Source organism: Fimicolochytrium jonesii (assembly GCF_025526975.1).
Source record: "Fimicolochytrium jonesii strain JEL569 chromosome Unknown EV422scaffold_5, whole genome shotgun sequence".
In the NCBI taxonomy this organism is placed as follows: domain Eukaryota; kingdom Fungi; phylum Chytridiomycota; class Chytridiomycetes; order Spizellomycetales; family Powellomycetaceae; genus Fimicolochytrium; species Fimicolochytrium jonesii.
In genome coordinates this window covers 150,988-172,730 of record NW_026515672.1, presented here as the reverse complement: position 1 = coordinate 172,730, position 21,743 = coordinate 150,988, and the positions used below count along the sequence as shown (strand labels likewise).

The 21,743-nt window shown below is 55.1% G+C and overlaps 7 protein-coding genes and 1 non-coding gene across 8 annotated transcripts; 4 read left to right on the top strand and 4 right to left on the bottom strand.

Annotated features, from left to right (window-relative positions):
* Positions 1-533: 533 nt before the first annotated feature.
* Positions 534-1,907, top strand: EV422DRAFT_493934 (uncharacterized protein; the record flags this gene model as incomplete). The annotated part of the gene is made up of 3 exons (XM_053067707.1): positions 534-869; positions 933-1,428; positions 1,531-1,907. 3 exons carry the CDS (start codon positions 534-536, stop codon positions 1,905-1,907), a joined length of 1,209 nt encoding a protein of 402 aa, XP_052927438.1.
* A 516-nt stretch (positions 1,908-2,423) lies between these two features.
* Positions 2,424-4,302, bottom strand: EV422DRAFT_520876 (uncharacterized protein). Its single transcript, XM_053069721.1, has one exon. The coding sequence runs from the start codon at positions 3,815-3,817 to the stop codon at positions 2,429-2,431; it is 1,389 nt and encodes a 462-aa protein (XP_052927437.1). The 5' UTR covers positions 3,818-4,302; the 3' UTR covers positions 2,424-2,428.
* Positions 4,303-4,785: 483 nt separating this feature from the next.
* On the bottom strand, positions 4,786-4,887 carry EV422DRAFT_t45. The gene has a single exon. It is a non-coding gene; the product is annotated as a tRNA-Leu (tRNA).
* Positions 4,888-5,575: 688 nt separating this feature from the next.
* Positions 5,576-7,642, top strand: EV422DRAFT_353275 (uncharacterized protein). Its single transcript, XM_053066569.1, has 2 exons — positions 5,576-5,817; positions 5,904-7,642. The coding sequence occupies exons 1-2, from the start codon at positions 5,769-5,771 to the stop codon at positions 7,469-7,471; spliced, it is 1,617 nt and encodes a 538-aa protein (XP_052927436.1). The 5' UTR covers positions 5,576-5,768; the 3' UTR covers positions 7,472-7,642.
* A 2,611-nt stretch (positions 7,643-10,253) lies between these two features.
* Positions 10,254-12,071, top strand: EV422DRAFT_618282 (uncharacterized protein). The gene is made up of 3 exons (XM_053074030.1): positions 10,254-10,371; positions 10,435-10,563; positions 10,639-12,071. Exons 1-3 carry the CDS (start codon positions 10,365-10,367, stop codon positions 11,895-11,897), a joined length of 1,395 nt encoding a protein of 464 aa, XP_052927435.1. The 5' UTR covers positions 10,254-10,364; the 3' UTR covers positions 11,898-12,071.
* A 101-nt stretch (positions 12,072-12,172) lies between these two features.
* On the top strand, positions 12,173-13,641 carry EV422DRAFT_520866 (V-ATPase proteolipid subunit C-like domain-containing protein). Its single transcript, XM_053069720.1, has 8 exons — positions 12,173-12,413; positions 12,492-12,523; positions 12,633-12,647; positions 12,722-12,744; positions 12,813-12,893; positions 12,974-13,028; positions 13,103-13,306; positions 13,374-13,641. The coding sequence occupies exons 1-8, from the start codon at positions 12,376-12,378 to the stop codon at positions 13,421-13,423; spliced, it is 498 nt and encodes a 165-aa protein (XP_052927434.1). The 5' UTR covers positions 12,173-12,375; the 3' UTR covers positions 13,424-13,641.
* EV422DRAFT_611449 (uncharacterized protein) lies at positions 13,318-19,839 on the bottom strand (the record flags this gene model as incomplete). The annotated part of the gene is made up of 7 exons (XM_053073876.1): positions 13,318-13,864; positions 13,934-14,095; positions 14,174-14,264; positions 14,346-14,474; positions 14,552-14,655; positions 14,724-14,894; positions 14,961-19,839. The coding sequence occupies 7 exons, from the start codon at positions 19,837-19,839 to the stop codon at positions 13,698-13,700; spliced, it is 5,703 nt and encodes a 1,900-aa protein (XP_052927433.1). The 3' UTR covers positions 13,318-13,697.
* A 447-nt stretch (positions 19,840-20,286) lies between these two features.
* On the bottom strand, positions 20,287-21,389 carry EV422DRAFT_353179 (SGNH hydrolase-type esterase domain-containing protein). Its single transcript, XM_053066568.1, has 2 exons — positions 21,068-21,389; positions 20,287-20,997 (listed from the first exon to the last, which is right to left on the bottom strand). The coding sequence occupies exons 1-2, from the start codon at positions 21,171-21,173 to the stop codon at positions 20,351-20,353; spliced, it is 753 nt and encodes a 250-aa protein (XP_052927432.1). The 5' UTR covers positions 21,174-21,389; the 3' UTR covers positions 20,287-20,350.
* Positions 21,390-21,743: the final 354 nt, after the last annotated feature.

The window sequence follows — 21,743 nt, the reverse complement described above, 5'->3', positions numbered from 1 at the left end:
ACGGGCCGCCACCACCAAATGGAGCATATCACCCACGACCCCAGTATGCTCGACCTCCACCGCCGCAAGGGCCAGGTTATGGCGCGCCACCACTGGCAGACCGTTATTATGATCCTAACGGGCCTCCTCCAATGCATCCAGCGCAATACATGAGGCCGCCTATGCATCCTGGGCAGCCACATCCGGGACAAGCACATCCGGGACAACCGCAGCCGGCCCAACCACATCCAGCGCATATGAGCCGTCCTCCACCACCAGCAAACCATCGACTTTCCCCGAACCAAGCGCTACATCCGGATCGGGATGGCCCACGATCTGCGCATTCGAACTCGAGCTTATCGCCCGGCGTCAGTGGATCGAGACCGTCATCAGTATCTGCCGAGAATCTCAATCAACAAAGGCTCAGCGGGAACTCGGCCCGTCTTTCCAGACCGTCGTCTAACCCGTCGATACCCTCCCATGCGCACTCAGAAGCAGTTGACTCTGGTAGCGAGTCAACGGACAGTCTGCGGCTCTCCGAAGCCCTGTCGAGTATGGAAATCAGTGGGCCGCCTCCAGAGGGGCCCAAACCAACGTTTCGAAGCTACTCCGTGAAACGGCCAAATGGCCCACCACCCAAACCCAACGCGGCAGGGAATCAACAGCAGCAATCAGGCTCGAAAGTCTCCAAAGTCTCTCTCGAGAAAACGCTCGAGATGTACAGAATGAACGCTTTGAAGAGCGGGGATGACCGGCTGAGGTTTGATTTCGCAAAGTATCTGTTGGATGAGAGTGGGAAGACGACGGATAATGCGTTGAAGGATAAGCTGAGCGAGGAGGCGTTTGCGCTGCTGAAGGAGCTTAGCAAGGCGGGGAATCCGGATGCCATGGTGAGACCATTTTTGCGAAATGAGGACATTGTAGCACTGCTGATGCAGTATGATTCCTTTCAGTTCACACTCGGACAAGCCTACTTCGAAGACACCCAATACACCCTCGCGCACCCCCAACTCCTCGCCGCCGCCAAACGCTCCCACCCGGGCGCCATGTACCTCCTCGGCGTCCTCTCTGAAAAAGGCGCCGGCACCAAAAAATCCACAAAGATCTCCATGGACTTTTACACCAAATCCGCACAAGCCGGCTACCGCCCCGCCCTATACCGGCTCGGGATGATCGAATACCAGGGTCTCCTTGGCACCAAACGCGATGTCCGGAAAGCGGTCATGTGGTTCAAGCGCGGTGCAGCTGTGGCGGATACGGAGCACCCGGAGTGTCTGTATGAGCTGGCGAAGATATATGAGGAGGGCGTGCCGCCGCATATTCAGCAGGATGAGGGGTATGCGTTGGGGCTGTATAAGGAGGCGAGTGAGTTGGAGTATCCGCCGGCGCAGAATGTGTTGGCGAGCTGTTATGAGTTTGGGAGGTTGGGGTGTGCTAAGGATCTGGTATGTGGACGTTTGAAGTTGTCAACCGTTATTATGAAGGACACCCCATGGAGTTCTGAGCACATGCTGACCCCCCCCCCCCCCCCCCCCTCCACACAACAGCAAGCAGCCTTGTACTGGTACGGCCGCGCCGCCGAACACGGGCACCCCGAGGCACAATTCGTCCTGGCGGGCTGGTACCTCCACGGCTTCCCCCCCCTCGTCCCCAAGAACGAATCCGAAGCCTACGCCTGGACGTACCGGGCGGCCAAACAAAACCACGCCGAATCCCAATACGCCATCGGGTTCTTTTGCGAGGCCGGGATCGGATGCCAAAAGAGTTTGGAGAAGGCGGTGGTGTGGTATCAGCTTGCAAGCGGGAGGGGGGAGAAGAGGGCCGAGGAACGGTTGAGGGAGTTGAGGGAGGAGAATCCGGGGATGCCGGCGTTGGCTCCGCAGGTGGTTAAGGAGGGGAAGGGCATGTTTGGGTTTTTGAAGAAATAGGGCGAGAGGGGGCATGAGGAGGGGGGTTAGGGCGTTAGGGAGGAGGCCGTGGTTGCGGATGGTAGAATAGACGTTTTAGGCCCCCATCTTTCCCCCCCCCCCCCCCATCTCGAAAACTATAGAATAGAATGATTTATAGTGTACATTTTTGACTGACGAATCTGTTACTACCGTTTTCTGCTCAATATCCTCTTGAGTCTCGATGGTATTAATCAATGCAAAATCGTAAATATGTACCGGGTCTGCTTGCAATGTTTTCACCATGAATTTGACTTCTTTTTCCCGTTTGATTGGAAACCAGCATCCAGCATAGAAGACGGCAGACAAGATGAGGACACACAAAACGTTCTCCCTTTCCCAACAATTGTTTAAACTGAGGACAATCACACACACGCACCCGACAAAAGCTACTCCGTTGCAACGCCCCCCAATAACCCCACTCCATACGTTCCACTCCACCCCCTTCGCTCCATATTTTTAAGCTCGTAAACACCTCCTCCCTCACCCCCCCTCCCACCCGCTCACCTAACCTGCATCCTCGCCCTCTCACTCTCCAACCTCGTATAAAGCATATACAGCGCCATCTGGTTCGCCTCGGGGGCGCCCGTAACAGTAACCAGCGTCTCTGTGCTATTGCGATCCGCGCTCATGATCTTGATCTTGCACCCGCTCGCCAGCCGGATCTCGTTGATGTGCGCGCCCTGTTTGCCGATCACCGCGCCGACCATGTCGTTCGGGATGTACATCTGGACCATCTGGGAGGGGCCGTTTGGAGCGCCGTTGTTGGGGGGCCCGCCGGGGGGAGGGCCGCCGGGCATGCCTTGGGGGTACCCGTACGCGGCGGCTTGTTGTTGCATCATGTGGGCAGGGTGTTGTTGGTGGGGGTGGTGGGGGTGCCCGCCTTGCTGCATGAAGGGGGCGCCGGGGAATCCGTAGGGCATCGGGGCGCCGTACCCGCCTGGTCCGCCCGGTCCGCCCATCCCGCGTGCGTCGGCGCCGCCCATGTACGCGGCCGGGTTCATCGGCGCGAAGGGGACATAGGGCACGAATCCACGGATCTCGTCGCGGTGGTTTTGGAGGGAGACGCCGATATGGTAACTCGCGAGATGGATGGCGTCGACTACACCCACGACGCTGACGACGCGTTCCGTGGAGTTGGGCAAGGACCCGCTAGCGGCCTGGATCTGCGCGGAGGAGTTGTGCATGATTTCCTTGATGTTCTGTGATTGTCGGCCGATGAGCCAGCCCATCATCTGGTTCGGAACGAGGAGGCGGATCTCTGTCAAGCGCTGCGATAAGGGGATATCGCTGTTGTCCTGCAGCTCAGCGACCATTTTGCCGGCGACGAGGGAGAAGGCTTTGGAGATCTGGTCCATTAGGCCCGTGATCATGAGGATGCGGTCTTGCGCGTTAGGGATGTGGTCGGAGATCTGGACTTTTGCGCCGGATTGGTTGCGGATGTCGTTGATGCTGCGGCCCTGCTTGCCGATGATGATCCCGGCTTCGCGGGTGGAGATGAGCGCGCGCATGCGGAACTCCTTGTCGGGGCGTGGGGCGGGTGCGGCGACTTGGACGTTCGATTGCGAGCCTGCCGTCGGGTATATCGGTTCCGACTTTCCGTTCGCCTCTCTCTTGACATCCGCCCCACCCGCCAGTTCATCAGAAACGGAGGCTCCAACCGCATCTTCCTCTTCCTTCACACTAAACGATCCACCGGTAGATCTGGCCCTCGAGTCCGCAGACACAGGCACGGGCTGCGGCTTATCCGCATCGTTCCCGGCCTTATCGTCTACACTGATCGCCTGACGCTTGTACCGGCCGCCGCGTTCGTCGTCTTCGTCGGAGGAGGTTTCGGCTTCCAGGGAGCGTTTCCGGTCCGGGGACGGCGCATCTGGAGGGGTCTTGCTCATCGTGGCCAAAAGAGGAAGGGGGGGGTTGTGGTTTATCGGTTAGGCTTTATCGCTGACTTTTGGGGATAAAAGGACATGGTTGTGGGAGAGATTTTGTAGCGGGAGGGTTGATTGGTTCACATAAGGGGACGAGAGTGGGTAGGTGGTAGGGTGGTGAAGGATGGAGGGTGTAACGGGAGGGATTGCGAGTTGGGGGGGTTTGCAAGTAGTGGGAGGAAACATGTGTTCGGGGGACAACAACAGTCAGGAGGGAAACTGGGAAGGGACAAACAGGAGAGGGACTAGCTTGAGCCCGTAGTATGGCACTTACCGTAGGCTGTGAGTCGGTGCGGGAGAGAACTGAGGGTGGTCTGAGAGCGTGGGAAATCGAGGTTTGCGGCGAAGGTTGTGTGGTGTTTGTGAGCGAGAGCGAGAGAGACGACATGGGAGTGGGGTTTGATGAGAGACGCATTCGCCCGCCCCCATTATAAGTGGGTTAATTAATTGCTTCACTCGCTCTCAAGTTTCAACAGCGCCTGACAGTAGTTCAAACATGTCGCTTCGAGACGGAGGCGATATGCAACATGCCGCAATAGCCACCGTGAAAGCAAGGTGGATAAGAACGTCCTCAACACTACGTACAGACAGGAATGCGCTCGCTGTGTTCACAAGCGTATCGGCTTCGACTTCTGTCCATAAGCGGACGGCGTGGACTGTTTCTTCGGGAACGGCGGGGCGACAGCGGCGTTGGCAACGCTGTCACCAGAAATCCCGTTGGCGAAGGCTGCCGCGCCAGCCCTCGGACGACTAGACGAGAACGATAGCAGCGATGGCCGAGTGGTTAAGGCGTGTGACGAAAAGTGGCACTTGACTTGAGTATTCCGAGAGCATGAAGGTTTATATATGTAGAAGACGGGTTGGTTGTCGGCAGGATGGGTCAGGCCTGCCAAAAATGAGCCAGGAAAAGGCAAAAAACATCTTCTACGGAATGCAGCGAGTGGGGTTCGAACCCACGCACACTTGCGTGTATTTGAATACTTAAGTTAAGTGCCACTTAAGTCAAACGCCTTAAACCACTCGGCCATCGCTGCTATCGTTCTCGGCTAGTTGTCTCCAGGAATGCTGCAACGTTGGATTGTGAATTAATTAATTCTTACGACATCCAAACCCGCATGCCGTACCACCCACATGTGTGCCCCTCTCGCTCTTCCCCCCGCAAGTTCATTCCAATGAGGAATGAGTTACACCACATGGAGTCACCATCAATAATCGATTTCTTGTCACAGATGGATGTCCAGCTGTGCCGTCGTCTCATCAGCAGCCTACCTACTTCTCCACCATCGTCGACGCCTTGACCTGGACGCCATCACCTCATCTCTGTTTTCGTCTTCACGGTCTTCATCATGGCCGTCAGCACACACGCGCCCCCTGCCGAGAAGCGATGGCGATCCGGCATTTCGTCGAATACGACAATGACAACGATGTCCGCTCCTTCTTCTGCCTCAGTTGTTCTTACCCACGCCGTCAAGATCATGCGTACAGCTCGCGCGCGCTGATCCCGCTGACCAAGATCCCGACGTCCTGACGCAGTTCTGCAGATGGGGAAGGGAAAAACCCAGCGCAAACAAGACGGGGTCTGGATGGACTATGTAGACGCGACTGGTGGGGCCTCCTTCGTTGCAGGAAGCCTTAACGACGGTGCTGGTCTCCCTGCCGTCTCATGGGACCACCATTTTCGAGCGCAAATCAATTCCTGGGGAAGCCTCTGCCTACGCACGCCTCATGTCTGCCATGCGATAAGGCACCATGACCAACGAACAGAATTTGCAGAATGATCCTACTTTCCGGCGTCCTTGCAGTGCAGTCTATTCTCTCCCAAGATCGCGGGCTTGGACTGCTCTGACGCCGTGCCCCCCAGCACCGTCGCCGGGGTGTGGGTGTCGCGGATGGGTTGTGGAACGCCAAACACATTATGCCCTTCAGTTCCGCAAAGGACAACGGACACGGAGAGATGATGATAGGTGAGGACTGTCGGTTGTGGCTTCCAACATGGGGATGAACGGGTTTCATGAATGGTTTCCTTACTGACTTCGCGTTCAACCTTCAGACATGTCAGCGCCATCCGCTGCTTTCGTCGTTTTGACCACGGCGATCAAGACCTTGCGGGCCCTTGTCCGCGCCGGACAATCCCCGTACGAGCCCGCCGTCGTCGCCGTCTTGACCGGCGGTGCTACCAATCAAGAAACCGACGACGAAGCTGTCTCCGAAGCCATCGCTACCAAGATCGACTCCCTCCTCGACGATGCCGGTCGTGCGTTTTCTGCCGCCGGCTGCCCGACCAACGGCGCCGGCCTGCCGCCCCTCGTGGGAGCACAAGGGGTGGGGTGTCTACGTCTTTGTGCCGCCAAGGCCATCAAGACCTTGCGAGCCCTTGTCCGTGCAGAACAATCCCCGCACGAGCCCGCCGTCGTCGCCGTCTTGACCGGCGGTGCGACCATCCAAGAGACCGACGACGATGTCGTCTCCAACGCCATCGCCACCAAGCTGGACGCCTTCCTCGACGATGCGGGTCGTTCGTTTTTTGCCGCCGGCTGCCCGACCAACGGCGCCGGCCTGCCAGCCGTCTCGTGGGAGCACAAGGGGTGGGGTCTCTACGTCTTTGTGCCTCGAGGCAACCACGGTTACGCTGGTTCTGCTACCGGCAAGCGCGGCCTCGTCCACCGCGCCAACGAGCATCTGAGCCCCGCGTACCGTAAGCGCAAGGACCAGGCCACGTACCGAAGATGCCACGAGGTCGACGTGGAAAGGATGACCGTCAAGAGAGTCGCCGCGTTCCCTGCCAAGTCGCTCTCCGACGGCGAGGTCCTCGTCCTCGAAACGGCCGTCCAAGTCATCGGCCGCTTTTACCGGAGCGCAGCGGTCGATGCTGCTGCTGCCGCCGCCGGACTCGACCTCTCCGATGGCCCCTACCTTGGGCTCAATGACTCCCTGGCAATGGCGGCTTGGTCGAGTTTGCCGGAGCATCAAGCGAGGCGGGGACTGTCCTCCCAAAGGACCCACCGAGAACTCAGCGATCTCGGCCTGGACAGCCTCTCCTCGTGGTTCCACGACCACCCCGATCAAGCAACCGAAGGCTTCCTGAACGCCCTTCGTGGATTCGCGCTTCATGCGCACGAAGAGCGGCTCAAGAAGCTCGACCAATACAAGATCGGCCATCGGGAGGTCCTCACGAAAAGCGGCCCGACGAAAGCGAGCCGCCAATACACGCTGTGGAATACGAAAGCAACTCTGTTCAAGGACAAGGTGCTGGAGCAGCTTTCGGAATCCGCTTGGGAGGACCTGCGGGCCTGCATCGTACGGGTCGAGATCGCGCCTGCCGGGGAACACCATCCTCAGGCGTACGTCCCTCGCAACTTGACCTGCGCCACCGAGGCTGGGAGGGTTGCCTTCTACGTATCTTCGATCGACGGCCAGCCCGAGTGGGGTTTGTGGAACCGCTTCGGCGGTCACAAACGCGGGTGCACTTCTGCGATCGCCTTGTGCCTCGAGCAGGTCGCTCTGGAGCAAAACACCTTTCCCGATTTCGACGAAGCCCAAGCAAGAAAGATCGCGGAGGGTGTGGCGAAGAAGAGGCAGGCTGACGCGGGAAGGGCAGCCAAGAAGAGGAAAACATGAGTTCCCCCTTCCCCCTTCCCTCTTCACATGGAACATAGAACACCAATATTTAGTGTTAGTCATGGGTGCCATGAGGAGTGCAGCGACCTCCGACATCCTTGCTTCTGAAAGGCTTAGGGCAATGGAGTCGAAGGGGATATCTCTCGGGCTGCCCAAAGAACTATTGGCAGAACAAGTTGGGGGCCCTGAGGAAGCCGCAAAGCTGGTGGGATTGACAGCTTCAGTGGCGGCCCCGTCGGTTGGGCCGCGAGTGTGCCCAACAGGATCATTTACCTCTTCCTGAACGGACAACTACGAAATCTTCAAAACACGAATGAAGGCGACACCAGCTCTGCAAGAAGAATGGCGCACCCGGACCCCATCGAGCACGGTCGGTACGAATCAGTTTGGGCGGAAGTATTGGAGACATTAACGACGCGTGGCTTTGAGGCTTTGCCGTCCTCGGAGTTTATGGGGATAACCGAGAATTCTTCGACGCCGAAAATCCGACTTCACTCTATAACCCTTTCGAAGTGGATCTTCTCTGTCAACTGTTCGCCGAAATGAACACCGAAGCAATTGAAACCGACGACGCCGACCCCGACTGCCAAATCATAAGCCCTTACCGCGCTCACACTCTCCGAACCGCGCTCCGCCTCTTCAAATCCGATCGCACACCACCTGCTGCTCGACCACGGACGGTGTAATTGGTGAGGAGCGTAAACTCGTTGTTTTCACTGGCGTCAATACTTGCAACAGGGGTAGTATCGGACACATGGCGGAACCCGCCCGCCAACATGTGACACCAACTCGAGCCAGATACATGAACCTCCACATCGTCGACGTAAAAAACTATCACCGGCAGAAAGGTTTCCACGCGCTGTACACGGATGCCGCCTGTTCTTTGTTCATTGTCAAGAGAACGAACCTATCACGTCGCTTACCAACGTTGGATCGTCAAGGCCGAACCCGATATCAAGATTTCGGACGAGGAAAGACCTGCGCCTATTCACATGCAACCTATATGGCGAGACGTCGGCGAGAATGGAGTGTTTGTCGTCGACAGCAACCGGAGGGCGCAAGTGCGCTGCCCGACGTGCACTGCTCTGACGCCGTGCCCCCGAGCACCGTCCCCAGCGACGCTGAGTGTGGGTCTCCAAGTTCTATGCCGAACACATCGTGCCCTTCAATTCTGCAAAAGACAACGGACACGGAGAGATGATGATAGATGAGGACTGTCGGTTGTGGCTTCCAACATGGGTATGGGTGAACGGTTTCATGAAGGGTTTCCTCAATGACTTCGCTGACATCATACCAGGATGAGCAGGGCAGATATTTTTCTTACGATCTTACGATGGCGAAAAATGGCCAGTAACCGCCTCTCGAGAGAATGAACTCATCAATCATTTCCATGGAGGTTAGCGGGTCTGAATCCGAGGAGGAGAGGGAGAGCGGCACTGAAACCGACCGAGCCTACGAGCCCGGAAGTCTCCGGAAGCAGGGTACATCGTAGGCGGTATGGCCAGCCACCGCTTTCAGGTGTGGCTGTGAAGACCGTATTGGTGTCATCTGCCGATTCAGGAGATCTTCCAAAACGCCTGACAAGATGGGGCTTGTCGAATTTAGCGGTGAGTGCAAGGACCGGCCGACTGATTCCTTCCCTAATCGACGACTTAAGACCTCACCGGAATTGAGGAACCGAAAGCTACCCCGCCAACTCCTGTCGTCAATCTGAAGACTACAGAATTCTCTGCGACCTGGCGCAGAACCGTCAGTTGTACGTGTTCGCAAGCATCTGAGCCCTGAATTTTTCGCCTGGCCATAGGTGGCGGTGTGGCACGACATTTGGAATCGCCGGGATCTGGCTTCGCGCACAGAATCGTTCGGCTGGCCTGGTTCTGCCTCCCCGGGGATCCAGGTCAGACGTGGGCTTCTGGGCGCAGAAGCCTGGCGGACCCACGACGGCATCGACATCGACAGCCGCCATAGTGCATCTGGTGGATTTTTTTTTGGGATATCGGGGATGCCGACCTACCGTCCCCTATCGTCGAGCTGTGGTGGAAAAGTCAGCTCGATGATAAGGCACTGTACGCGCGGTAGAGGTTATTCTGGAAGGAGACGAGCTGCGAGACATCGAAATCTCATTTTGGAGCGACGTGGGGGGGGGGGGGGCCGACAATGTCCCGCGGCAATATCCCGACATCATTAGCGCATTTATGCATTTACCTCCGGTGATACAGGAGGCCGCCTTGTCATCCAACCCACGAGCCGTTCTCTTACGATTTGGCCGTTCTCGATTGATGCATCATCGAGGCATCGAGCCAACAAAGGTAGTAGTTGTGCCTCAGTTAAAAGTAGATTTTTTCAACGTATTTGGATGAATGAAAATCATAGCATATCGAAGATTCAGAGTTTTCAGAGTGTACATAACCGGTACGACTGAACAAGGGGCTGGACCTCTCAAAGTATTTTCCTTATCGTTCACCACACCGTCCCACCCGCATCTCACACCTCCAAGGCGCTCGTAGGACTGCATATGGTAGTCTCAAGCCCCTTCCCAGCCGCATTCTCAACTGCATGTATAGCTCAATGTTGTAACGTCGTTCCCTCCCGCCTTTTCACTTTGTGCGACACCTAGGACTCCGGTGAAGTTCTTCCCAAACTCGACATCTACTCCAGACCGCCGGCCGGTTGAGATCTGGGTTGAGATGCTGTGCAAAAGCATGTGAATAGTAAGGAGGTTTAATGCAGTTTAATGCCAGCTGGCTTGACTTTTGTCACATCCGCGTTTACCCTGCCTTCCCTCCCACACGCATATCCGTCCGACTTTGGCCATCTTGCTGCGATTTGAAAAACCCCTGTCTTCAACATCACATCCCTTTGCCCGTCCAGCCGCCATATTGTACGTGCGCTAATGATGAGTAAGTCCTGACCTCTTACCGTCAGTATTGCAAGCCTCCCAAGCTGACTCTTCTTTTCTCCAGACCCTCAAGATGCTTTAAATGCTCCTGAGCCGCCTTCGGCTGTACCTGCGGAGGAGCCAGCAGCAGGCCAAGGAATGGGAATGCCCACAACGCCGACAACGCCAGACAGCGCGAGCCCTTCTGCAGCAGGTGGGTTAGCGTCGGTGCAGAGCGTTTCGATATATGACCTCAAGCTGAATGCACTCTGTCCCGGAACATCCTCAGTCAAACGTGCCGAGCAGAATAGACAAGCACAGCGGTCTTTTCGGGAACGGAAGCAACGATACATAAAAGAGTTGGAAAACAAAGCCGCTCTGATGGATCATCGAAATCATCAATTGAACGAATCAGAGGCGAAACATCGCGAGCTCCGGTCCACAGTGGAAAGATTGACGAGGGAGCGGGATGTGCGGATCAAGGAAAGAGAGCTGTGGTGGAGAGAGCGCGAGGAGGTTTTTAGGGTCGTAGATGCGCTGAGGAAAGACTTGGACACACTGCATGCGGAAAACGAGCGATTGAAGGAGATCGTCTTCGGGTTATGGCAGGAATCGAGAGATCTCGAGGCGGGAACATCCGCGGATGCCATGGAGGTTGTGCGCCCAGACGGAGGGGAAACAGAGCCGAAACAAACAACAGCGCCGGCTGAAACCACGGACTTGGGTGGTCAGCCCGGCTTACCAGAAGAAAGCGCGGCTGTGAATGAGCAACCATCGACATCAGCACCAACATCCCTTGGCAGCATCGCCTTCGCAAAGTTGATCGAGCGAGCAACGAATCCGGAAGTCCCGTCGAACATTACTTCGAGTCTCTCCGATGCTTTGCTGGTAGATTTGAAAAATCGGATCAACCATTGGGATGGGGAGAGGGAAGCGCTCTACCGGAGTATGACATTCCCGCCGATACCGGGGTTGAGCACCCAGACGGAGGCAGACGGCGGTGCGAGTGCCTCGAATGAACAACAATCACAGCAGCAACGGCACGAACAACAAACGGCAGAACAGCAGCAGCAGTCCGCTCTTGCAAGGGCATCACCACATATTGCAACGCATCCACGCATCGCTCCAGCACCACCACCGAACACAATACCTATACCCGCCCTCTCACCTATTTCGGGACATCAGCAACAGCATCTTCTTGCCAGTCCAGCGGCAACCTTTATGGATACGCTGCTCTCCAGCATCCTTTCAGCCACTGCAGGTGCACAAGCCCTCAATGGAATGCCAGGAGCAGCCGCGGCAGCGGCCGCTGCAGCTGCGGCGGCGAATCCGGCACTATCGGCAGCACTCGCAGCTAACGGTCAAGCACAGGCTGCCTTGACAGCTGCCCTGGCTTCTGCGGCGGCGAAGATGGCTACGGCTGGCGGTGGGGTCAGGCCCGTGCAGGAGAGTGAGGAACAGTTCCTGGCCGCCGGGTCTTCACCGCAGAGAGGAGGTGGTGAACTTGGGCAGGACCGGGGGGACGAGAGTCGATTGACGCATCCGTAGGGTTGCGCAGCCCGTCGTCTTGACGCAGTTAGGTGGAGGATAGCAGGGGTTTCACCCCAGCTATTATCGCTTTGCAGGCCAATGAAAGTCCATTGTGATTGGAGCATAAACATACCATTAATTTGCGCAATATATCTGCACCAACACTTCGCTATCAAATACACTAAGTATAAGCATTTGCTCCGCATTCATCATAGCGCACTGTATGTATATATACAGTACTTGACGAGTGGCCAGGAGTCCGCCGAATAAGTCGTGGTGCTGAGCATAGGACTTTCAACGCGTTGACAGGTCACATGACCCGCCCGCCTCAATCCCGATGACAAGCACAAACCAACCCCTTGCCTCGGTCCTTTTACGGTCATCTGCATCCTCATCGGCACCCGCCTCCTGAAGCCCTCGAAAACACAGCTGCGAGCCCACTCTCGTCAACCCTCCTACACGCTCCAAACAGTCAAAAGACAGCCAGCTTTCAGTCATGTCGGTCACATTCACAGAAGCTTGTCCCGTATACAGGTAGGTAGCCCTTTCTCATCTTCGAATTGGAAATCCGTGGGAACGTTCAAAACTAATACCTTGACCGCTTTCTATCAGCCCATTTTTTGGTGCTATGGGCTGCACTGCAGGTACGCCGCTCTTTATCATTTTGCCGTCTTGTCTTGCACGACAGCCGACAGTATTTACCCGAGATACACGCGGCTAACAATTCTTTCGATTCCTTTACGAACTTTGCAGCTATCGTCTTCACTTGTGAGTGATTGATGTCCACATGGGGTGTTCTAGCGTCAAAGAATATAATCACTTACATGTGTTCCTTCGCACAGGCTTTGGCGCTGCATATGGAACGGTAAAGCACCTGAACGCATCAAACATCACAATTTCTCCGTTCTCGGCGCTAATGTACGCTGAATACAGGCAAAGTCTGGAGTTGGAATCTCGATTATGGGTGTGATGAGGCCAGAGTTGATCATGAAGAACATTGTGCCAGTCGTCATGGTACGTTCAGTTCTTCCAATCGTGTGGAATGCGATTCTGAGGCACAACAGACGTCTGACATGCGCTCCAAATGGGATTAGGCTGGTATCATTGCCATCTACGGTCTGGTCGTGTCCGTGCTGGTTAGCGGTGGATGTAAGTATTGAACTTGTTCCCGACCTGGCAGGGAGATACAAGGATAGTCCCGTCCTCACATTTTGTTTCCGCAGTGCAACAAAAAATGTCCCTTTTCGCCGGTTTCATACAGTTTGCCGCGGGATTGAGTGTCGGATTGAGCGGTCTCGCTGCTGGTTTCACCATCGGTGTCGTTGGCGACGCAGGAGTCAGGGGTACCGCGCAACAGCCACGTCTCTTCGTCGGGATGATTTTGATTCTCATTTTCGCTGAAGTTTTGGGTCTTTACGGACTTATCGGTAAGGGCAATATTCATCTATACGCGTTACTATCCGCTCTTTTCATTGACATGAACCTTGTTTTCAGTCGCCCTGATTCTGAACACAAAGGCCGACCCAACCGCCGGATGCGCATAAGCTACTTCTACGACACTAGTGACATCTAGACCCTTTTGCTGCATAAGAAGAGGGCATGTTTATGGTGCGGGAGACAGACAGACGCCGTGAATTTTTAATGTGGGGGAAATCAGAAAGCTCGTAAACACCTCCAAAAAAATGAATATCTATGTACAACCAGGATCTGCACAATCCATCATGAGTCTTGAGCGGTTTTGGAGATGTTCTTATCTGGAACCTGTCGGCGTCCCGGCGAAATTTTGATCAGTGTTCGGTGCGATAGATGCACCAATATTCAAACGATCCTTACCATGAGGAAGTACCTCTCCATAGCCTCCCTAAACCTGTTCTTGTACTGCCTTGGCGAGACGATCGTGGGCTCTTTGCCACCACCACCCAAAAACGCGGTCTCTTTCACCCAGCTTTCCAACTTCTTATCCCATGTGAAAGTCCGGATGAAGTCTATTGAATTTGAACGCCATCAACACATCTGCAAGCGCACTCCGGCCAAAGAAAGATAGTAAAACTCACCAACAATCCCGACAACAAGCTCGTTCCGCTCCGCATCGATGCCCACAAGTAACGAGTAGTCCATCACGTTCAGTTTCGACAGAAAAAGCGTGTCGTTCCATACGGATGCACGCAGTAGCTTTTTGGAGTGTTCACGGATGAAGAGCGGTGATTCGTAGATGACTAGATGGCAGAAAAGAAATAGGGGTCAGGAGTCGTTTCGTGATGGGAGCACAGAAGTAAGACGCGTGCGAAACTTACATTCCACCAAATTCTCGTCCAAAAGCACTTCGTTCTGACGGCCAGTTGATTGGACGTGCCGGTTACGCATGGAGCCCTTGAGATCGAATATCTGCAAAACAGAAGGGGAGTCAGTATCGCTGCTTTAAGTTCGAGGAAAAGCCCATCAACTCGGAGTGACGGTGACACATACCCGTGAGATAGTGCGCTCGTAAAACAAGTTCTCCATCACAAAACAATCAAACCGCATGGATCGGCCGGTTGTTGGATTTTTGTAGGAGATGCGATAGAAGCCGAAAATCTTGGCTAGGACCGTTGGGAGCTGTTCCGATTGAATGCGTATTAGTTGATGGATGAATGGATGAGTTTGCGAGCTTGTAACCTATCAGATGCGCTAACCTCATGAAAGATGGCCTGCGACATATACTCAAAGTAAGCCGGCGCAAACTTATACAGGGCATCAAGTTCCAGTCGTGACAGTTGCTTGATGATCAAGCGATCGTCTGCGGAAGGGTTGCAGGGTCGGTGTCAGGTATCTCACGCGTCTCATGGATACCAACATGGTACACACCTTTCGTCTTCAGAAACGTTGATCCAGATTTGCCCCCCAAAGCATCCCAACGCATGCAACGCGCAAGGCTCTGCGCGAACTTGTCGTCAACACCGCAGTTCCTCCGCAACGCTTCAAATTGCTCCGCGAAGAAGATCTTGCAGTTCATACGCGTCGGCCCATCCCAGAATTCTGTTTCACCCACCCGTCAGCAGGTGATGAGAGGAGTCGGGCACGGCGTACGGTTTTTCAACTTACGATATCGGATATGCGTCCCCGTCCCTCGCAGCAACGTCTCCTCCATCCCCACCGCCGCACCTTGCGCATCGTCAAACTCCACCGACACCCTCGGGTTCGCCGTCATATCCTCAACACCGGCATTCCCGTTCACGCCCGCACTCCCATCGCTTTCCCCACCTCTACCCAATCCTTGCAGCTTCTCCTTGTAATGCTTCGAATCCAACGTAAACGCAATGATCGAACTTGGCTCTTCTTCCCTCACCACGACATTCGAGTCGGGGAAGATATGCTCGGTGGGTGCTAACGGGCACTGCAATGGGGCGAGGTTGGCGGCGTTCCCGGTCCAGAGGCTCGTCAGGGTTTTCATGATAGAGGTGCGTTCACCACTGGTTGCGGCGCTGGGCGAAAGTTCCTTGTTGAGATCGAGTTGGTCTGTGGAGGACTGGAGATGCTCGGAGGTTTCGCCAGCGACGCCAGAGATGATGTTCCATTCTAACGGCATATCCTCCTCATCATCCTTGATGTTCTGATTCGTGGAGGTGTTGTGCGATGAGATGGAGGCCGGGCGCTGCTTTGCTGGCGTCAGGGAGATAGTTTGGATGTCAGCGGTGAGCACGTCTTCTATGGATTCTGCCAGGACGTTGTTCAGTGGCGGCATGTCGGAATCGTTCTCCGACCACTGGTCCACGTTGTTCCCGATCGCGAGATCGTCCTCATCTTCATCGGACGCATACCGACACATCGATGGTCCGCCGATTGACTCGATCGTGATGTCGGGTACGTCGTCGTCAAAGGGACTCTCCAGGACTGCCTGGCTGCCTGGCTTCGTCCGGTTCGCTGAACCGTCTGCATTCTCGAAATAATTCGTACCGGGGAAATAATCCGGGGTGGACGATAACGGTCTCAAACTTGGTACGATTTCCAGGGGTGCGCGCTTGACCCTCAAATCCTTCATCAACTTCATCGACATTCGCCTATTGATTCGGGATTGCGGTGATCCGGGTGACGTATCGGGGAACCGAGTCTGCATCATTCTTCCAAATGATGGAGTAGTTGACTGCGACGGTGATTTGCCGAGCTCGGGGAAAGACAATACGAGCGAAGACGGGTTGAGCCCCATCTCGATAGCCAGAGCCCCAGTATCTTCAGGTAGGCCTGCCAAGCCGCTCCTTTGCACCCCTGTCCCGTCCACGAACATACGTTTCAGCTGCGCGGCCGTTGATCTTCGAATCTCTTTGGTATCGGTTTGCAAGAATCGCCTCACAAACGCAGCGAAATCTAGGTCCCACTGGACAACCTTCTCCTGAAGCACCCGTAGCGTTCCGTTGAATGCCAAGGTATCTGTGGCCGCACTGGTGATCAGCGTTTGTTGCAACAGCTGCAAGATGTATTTCTTCTCAGAGCTCGCTTTCTTTCCCATATCCGAGATGGCATCTTTCGCACTCTGCGCCTTTGCTTGCGGCACAAGATCGAACGTAAACGTCTTGATGCGCTCCGACAACGAGTCGTAGTAATTCACAATCTGCTCATTCAGCAGTTCATAATCCTGCTGCCGCAATCGCGCCGGGATCTCAGGAACAAAGCGCAGCCGTTTCGGCGGAACGACGACTTCCAGCAAGTCGATCATCTCATATTCAAACCTCACCGCCAAATTCTTAAGCGCAAAGTACCGGATATGGTCGCGGAAGATATCATGAGGACACATATCCGCCCGACACCCCAGTTTCGCATGGTAATACGCCAGCTCCAGGTATTTCCCAAACGAGTACTTCCACGCCTCTTCGGACATGGGCACGACAGGCGTGACTTGGTTGCACAGTTTGCAGAAACTCCACATGAGGATGACGTCTTCCATCCCCTGCATAGGGCTCGCGAACTCCTCAATCACCACGTTGACGCGTCCTTGGCCGTGAGCGTACGATCGGAAGTGCATGAGCATTTTCCGATCGCATAGTTTAGCGGGGCATAGGTATTCTGCATTGCAGCAGAGTTCCTCGAGGTACTGCCCCAATGTCATGTCTGTCCCGCGATAGTACTCGATGAGGTGCTGTTCAGGGGCTTGACAGGGTACGCTGGTAGCCGCGCAGACGTTCGAGTAGAGTACCGTGATGGACTGATGACCGAACGGGCTCAGGCTGCTTGAGTTCTCGAGAAGGTTGTTGATTCCTGCGCGGGTCTCGATGGAGGAGAGCCATCCGCTGGACTGATCGAGGATGGTCCTGATGTATTCCCGGACTTCGTTGTCTGCATCGCCTTCCTTTGCGAGCTCTTGCTTGGCTTTGTCCGCCACCTGCTTCTTGTTCGAGAGCAGCATGCGTTGTTCTTCTTCTTTCAACCTCATCAATAGGTACGGCAGTGGAAACTTGACGTGAGGTGACGCTGAGAGGATAATCTCCTCATAAGGCCGAATCGCCTTCGACAGCGGCGTTGCGTCGGCGGTCTTCTTGACTGCCGGGACAGCTCCCGCGCTGTCGGGCAATCCCTCCAACAAGAACTTATCCACCGGCTCAGAGTCGGTAGGCGGCTCCATCGCAAACTGATCCCTAAACAAAAACGTCTCCAATTTGAGGTTGTAAACAACAAACGCCATCAGATCCGCAATCTGCTTGATCTTTGCCAACTCGGCCTGGGTTCCCCCGCGCAACACGATGGTGCATCCGAGTTCCTTGGGACACCCAGCAAAGTACAGGAACGTCTTACGATATCCAGGAATCGACGAGTTCATAAACGTCTTGATATTGAATGACTCGCATGTTCCCAGCTTAGGTTCTAACGCAAGCTTGTCCATGGAAGCGATGATATCCCCCTTCGTGCATCGGGCAAGGGCTTCAATGACGGAGCCTTTGACGTTGTACGCAATGGCGACGTTGGCTTCGAGGAAATATTCCAGTGCTATCCGCGAGACTGTCTTTTCCACCAGAACAACGTCGGGGCGAAGGGCGACGACGCGGGAAACGAGATTCTTTAAGTGCTCCCGTTCCTGCGCCAACAGCGGTTCCAGTGATAGAAACTGATTCTCCACGCGTTGGTATTCGAGCGCGAATGTCAGAAGCATGATCTTTGGGTTCGCTATGGGCCGTATCATCTTCTTGTGCGCGACGTTCTTCGAACAGACTACCCCGCATACGTACTCGCTATCTGCGGGGAGACCCCCGGGGATCTTTTTGATCTTCACGTAGTGCCGAATATCGATAAAGTCCCCGCCACGGACATCGGGTTGGATGCTGTCGCATACCCGTAGCATGATCTTCATAAGAACGCTCTCCCATCCTTCGATGGGAGAGATATCCGACTCAGATAAGACTTGCCCCAGCAGCCGCCGCAAATGTTCGAGAGACGATGCATTGAGCTCAACCGTAGGCAAGCCCGAGTCCGTCCGGCGATGACGTGACAGCGACCCGTTCGACACCATAGACAAGTCCTCGGTCGACGGCGCCACCAGCGTCCCTGCTTGACTGACAAGCGTGGATTTGCTCAGCTGCTTGCTGATCGCTCTTGCAGAGTATCGAGACGGTCGGGGATGTCCGCTGGAGACATTCCGCCGCTTGGCCTTGTCCTTTGAAAACTCCTGGCGGAGCTCGTCGTTCCGGGAAACGCGGCGGTGTGTCCTGCGTTTCCGCTGGTTGGCCTCCCCATAGTCCCACGTATCGCTGTCGATGATGGGTGAATCCGCCACGCCGTTGAGTGAACGGATGTTTTTCAGCGGTGTCGCGACTACCGATACGGTGCTGATTCCCGTGTTGGAGGGAAAGTTTAAGAAGGGGCTGGTGGCCCACAGATCGGCAAGTCCCACCTCGCTCTCATCGTCCGTCACGTACTCCACTATGGCTTCGGGATCAATCAAGTTCTCAGAGCTGGGATCCTCAGAGGTTCGCTCTTTCTGCGGGAGCTTCCCGCGGAATGGATCTGACGAGGAGCCTGGAGTCTCCAGCATTGCATCCTCTGTGATCGTCACCCGCTTGTTCTGGAACAACGAGGATCCCAGCATCTTCCTGAAGCCTTCCAACGATCCATCGGGCGATGGTGAACCCGGCCATGGCTTGGTGGATGACGGCGGGTTGTGCGATCCCGGAGAGGCAATGGCGATCCTGGGTTCCGTAGCGGTAGGTGACGTTTGTATCGGCTTCCAAGATGCTTTCCGACTGACTGCACTCTGGGATAGAGGCGAATGCTCCTTGGATCCCATCGAGTCGTTGTTTTTGTAGTCGATCATGATCTTCAGGCAAAAGTTGCACACACGCATTTCTCCTGGGTATCCAAATCTTTCTCCAGGGACGATGGAGGAAGCACATTTGTGACAAAAGATCTGACCACAGATGCGGCAGTGATGTTTCCGGCGGAACGTAGTGAAGACCTGCTTACACTCATAGCATTCCTTCACCTTATCATCCCGCATCCAAAAATCCTTCGTAATCCCCGTCGACCCGATATTCCGCATCCTCCGAATAAGCTTCAACGACGACTTGTTCTTCTCCACGTCATCCGACAACACCTCCGACATGGTCGTGTCAATGTTCGGAGTCGACGCCTGACTGGCCGTCTCAGACGCACTGAGCTCGCTGTCGGCGTTATCAACCGAGTCTACAAAGCTGCCTTTCTCGAGAAGCTCGTCCCGTCCGGGCGACTCATACCGAACCACGCTCGTCCCCGCCTGCCATTCCTCGACCTTCCGTCGTTGCGGTGTGCCCACGGCATTATGCCCCGTCGTGGAAGCATTCTGAAGTGTTCGAGCGGCAGCCTCGTTCGTCGCCCTGCCGACCGCGGCTCTCCATAGACTGGTGAGGAAGCCACCGGCTTTGTTGCCTTCTGGAGCGCCGGGCTCGAGGTAGAAGGACTCTAGACTTAGCTCGTTACTGGACTGCAGGGAGGAGGTGGAGGGTTTGGAACGGAGGCTCATAGAGACTGGTTGTGCGGCCCCATGCAGAGTGGTCTGGCTGCCGCTCTGAGTGTGTGAAGAGGGGTATCTTGTGTGCCTGGGAAAGCAAAGCCTAGTGATCTACGCCTGAGAGGTGTGAATATGGCCAGAAAGCGATGGCCCAAACACGCTCGTGTCATGCAATCCGTCGCCGTGTGTCATCGACTCTCGACTCTTCACGTCTTCCCAACATGGAAATCCGTGCAATCCACGCTCTTCCTGCGCTACTCCGGGCTCCGTTCTTTTCATTCCCGACAACCACCGGGGCCATTGATTCAGGTCTCCAGCTGTAGTCCGCCGTTGTTCAAAATGGTATATAGGAGTGTCTATATGTACTGTATATACGCCGTTGTTCCAAAAGGGTAGTCTAGATTGTGAACGCTCGAGATGAGTGGATTTACATAGGCAGAGTGTCTACCCGAAGTCTATGTCTATAAGGAATACGCCATTGAAAGAAGAAGTGAAGGTCACAAGGCAGACGGGTACGCCGTGTTCAGTAAACAGCCTTGCCAGCGTTAATCTTCGCCGACAACGCCGGGTTCGCCTTGATACCAGCGTTCGCAATGCGGGCAGTGATGAGATCACCAACCACTCTGCTGAATATGATCCCGCCCTCCGTGTTCAGATGTGTCGTATCAGCCGTCTTGGGGTCAAACACATCCCCGGGTGTCTTGCCAGTCTTTGCGTTCAACTTCATGGCGCTGTCCTTGCCGATGGCGGAGATGTACTTGATACATTTGCCGTGGAGATCAACGTACGGGACCGAGGATGTGTCCGCCTGCTGTTCCGCAGCGACGGCCCAGTCCTCCAGCTTGTCCGTCAACACGCCCTTGCTGTTGAATGTACGACGGCAGAGCGATGTAACGACGATGGGTTTTCCACCGGCCTTCTTGATGTCGGCGATAAGACCAGCCATGTTCTTCTTGAAGGTGGTGGTGTCCATGACTTTCTGATCATTATGTCCGAACTGGATCGTTACGCGCGGGGCGAATCCGGCAGCTACATCCGCTTTAACCCTATCGAGCGCCTTTTGGAAGTAACCGTCTGATCGGAACGTGGCCGTAGTCCTGCCGGAGGCGGCGATGTTGTAGCAGCGGGCGGTGAGCTTGCAGAATTGGTCGCCCCATCCGATAACGGGAGCTATCAGTGTGACTCGATGTTACTACCCTGAAAAGACTTCTCGAAGGATGTGATGTTGTGTAAAACTTACCGGTTGTCGAATCACCCGTCAAGACGTAAGAGGTAGGTTTTGGGGCAGCAGCTGCAGATGCAGACGAGGCCAATGCCAGACCAGCGATGAGGAAATCGAAACGCATGTTGAAGGATGAAGAAGGAAGGGCTTTAGGGGCATACAGACGAAGGAAGGTCCTGATCGACGCTCTCCGCCCTTATATAGCACTTTCATGCTCGACCTTCGCTGCCTCCGGTTTCTTGAAATTTCACCATGGTGCAACGGCAGCGACAGCGGGTATGTTCCCCACACCAGAAAATCTTACCGATGTGGGGCCGGTGGCCCGGGGAGGAACAATAGCAAATTTGACGCCAGTTGGTAGGGGCAACTTGGGGAAGCGGGCGTAGGATCGGTCACCTCTCCCCGCATCGTTCACGAGCATTGGGCGTCGACCGGGGCACCAACGACGGACGGACGGGATCTGTCGAGGTCGCGTTGGGGACAAAAAATTGTTTTGTCGTTTCGCAATTCATCCCAGTTGGACAATCGACAAATGGACAAAGCAAACAGCCATAGGATCACGAGAGCCGGAGAAAGCTTGACGACCACCTAATGACGCAGCCGTGTATCATGCATGTTCCAAAATCCAAAGCGAACGAGAAGAAACCTAATAAGGCGGTGGCCTCGTCTGCCCTGCTTGGGGTGCCCTTCCAGT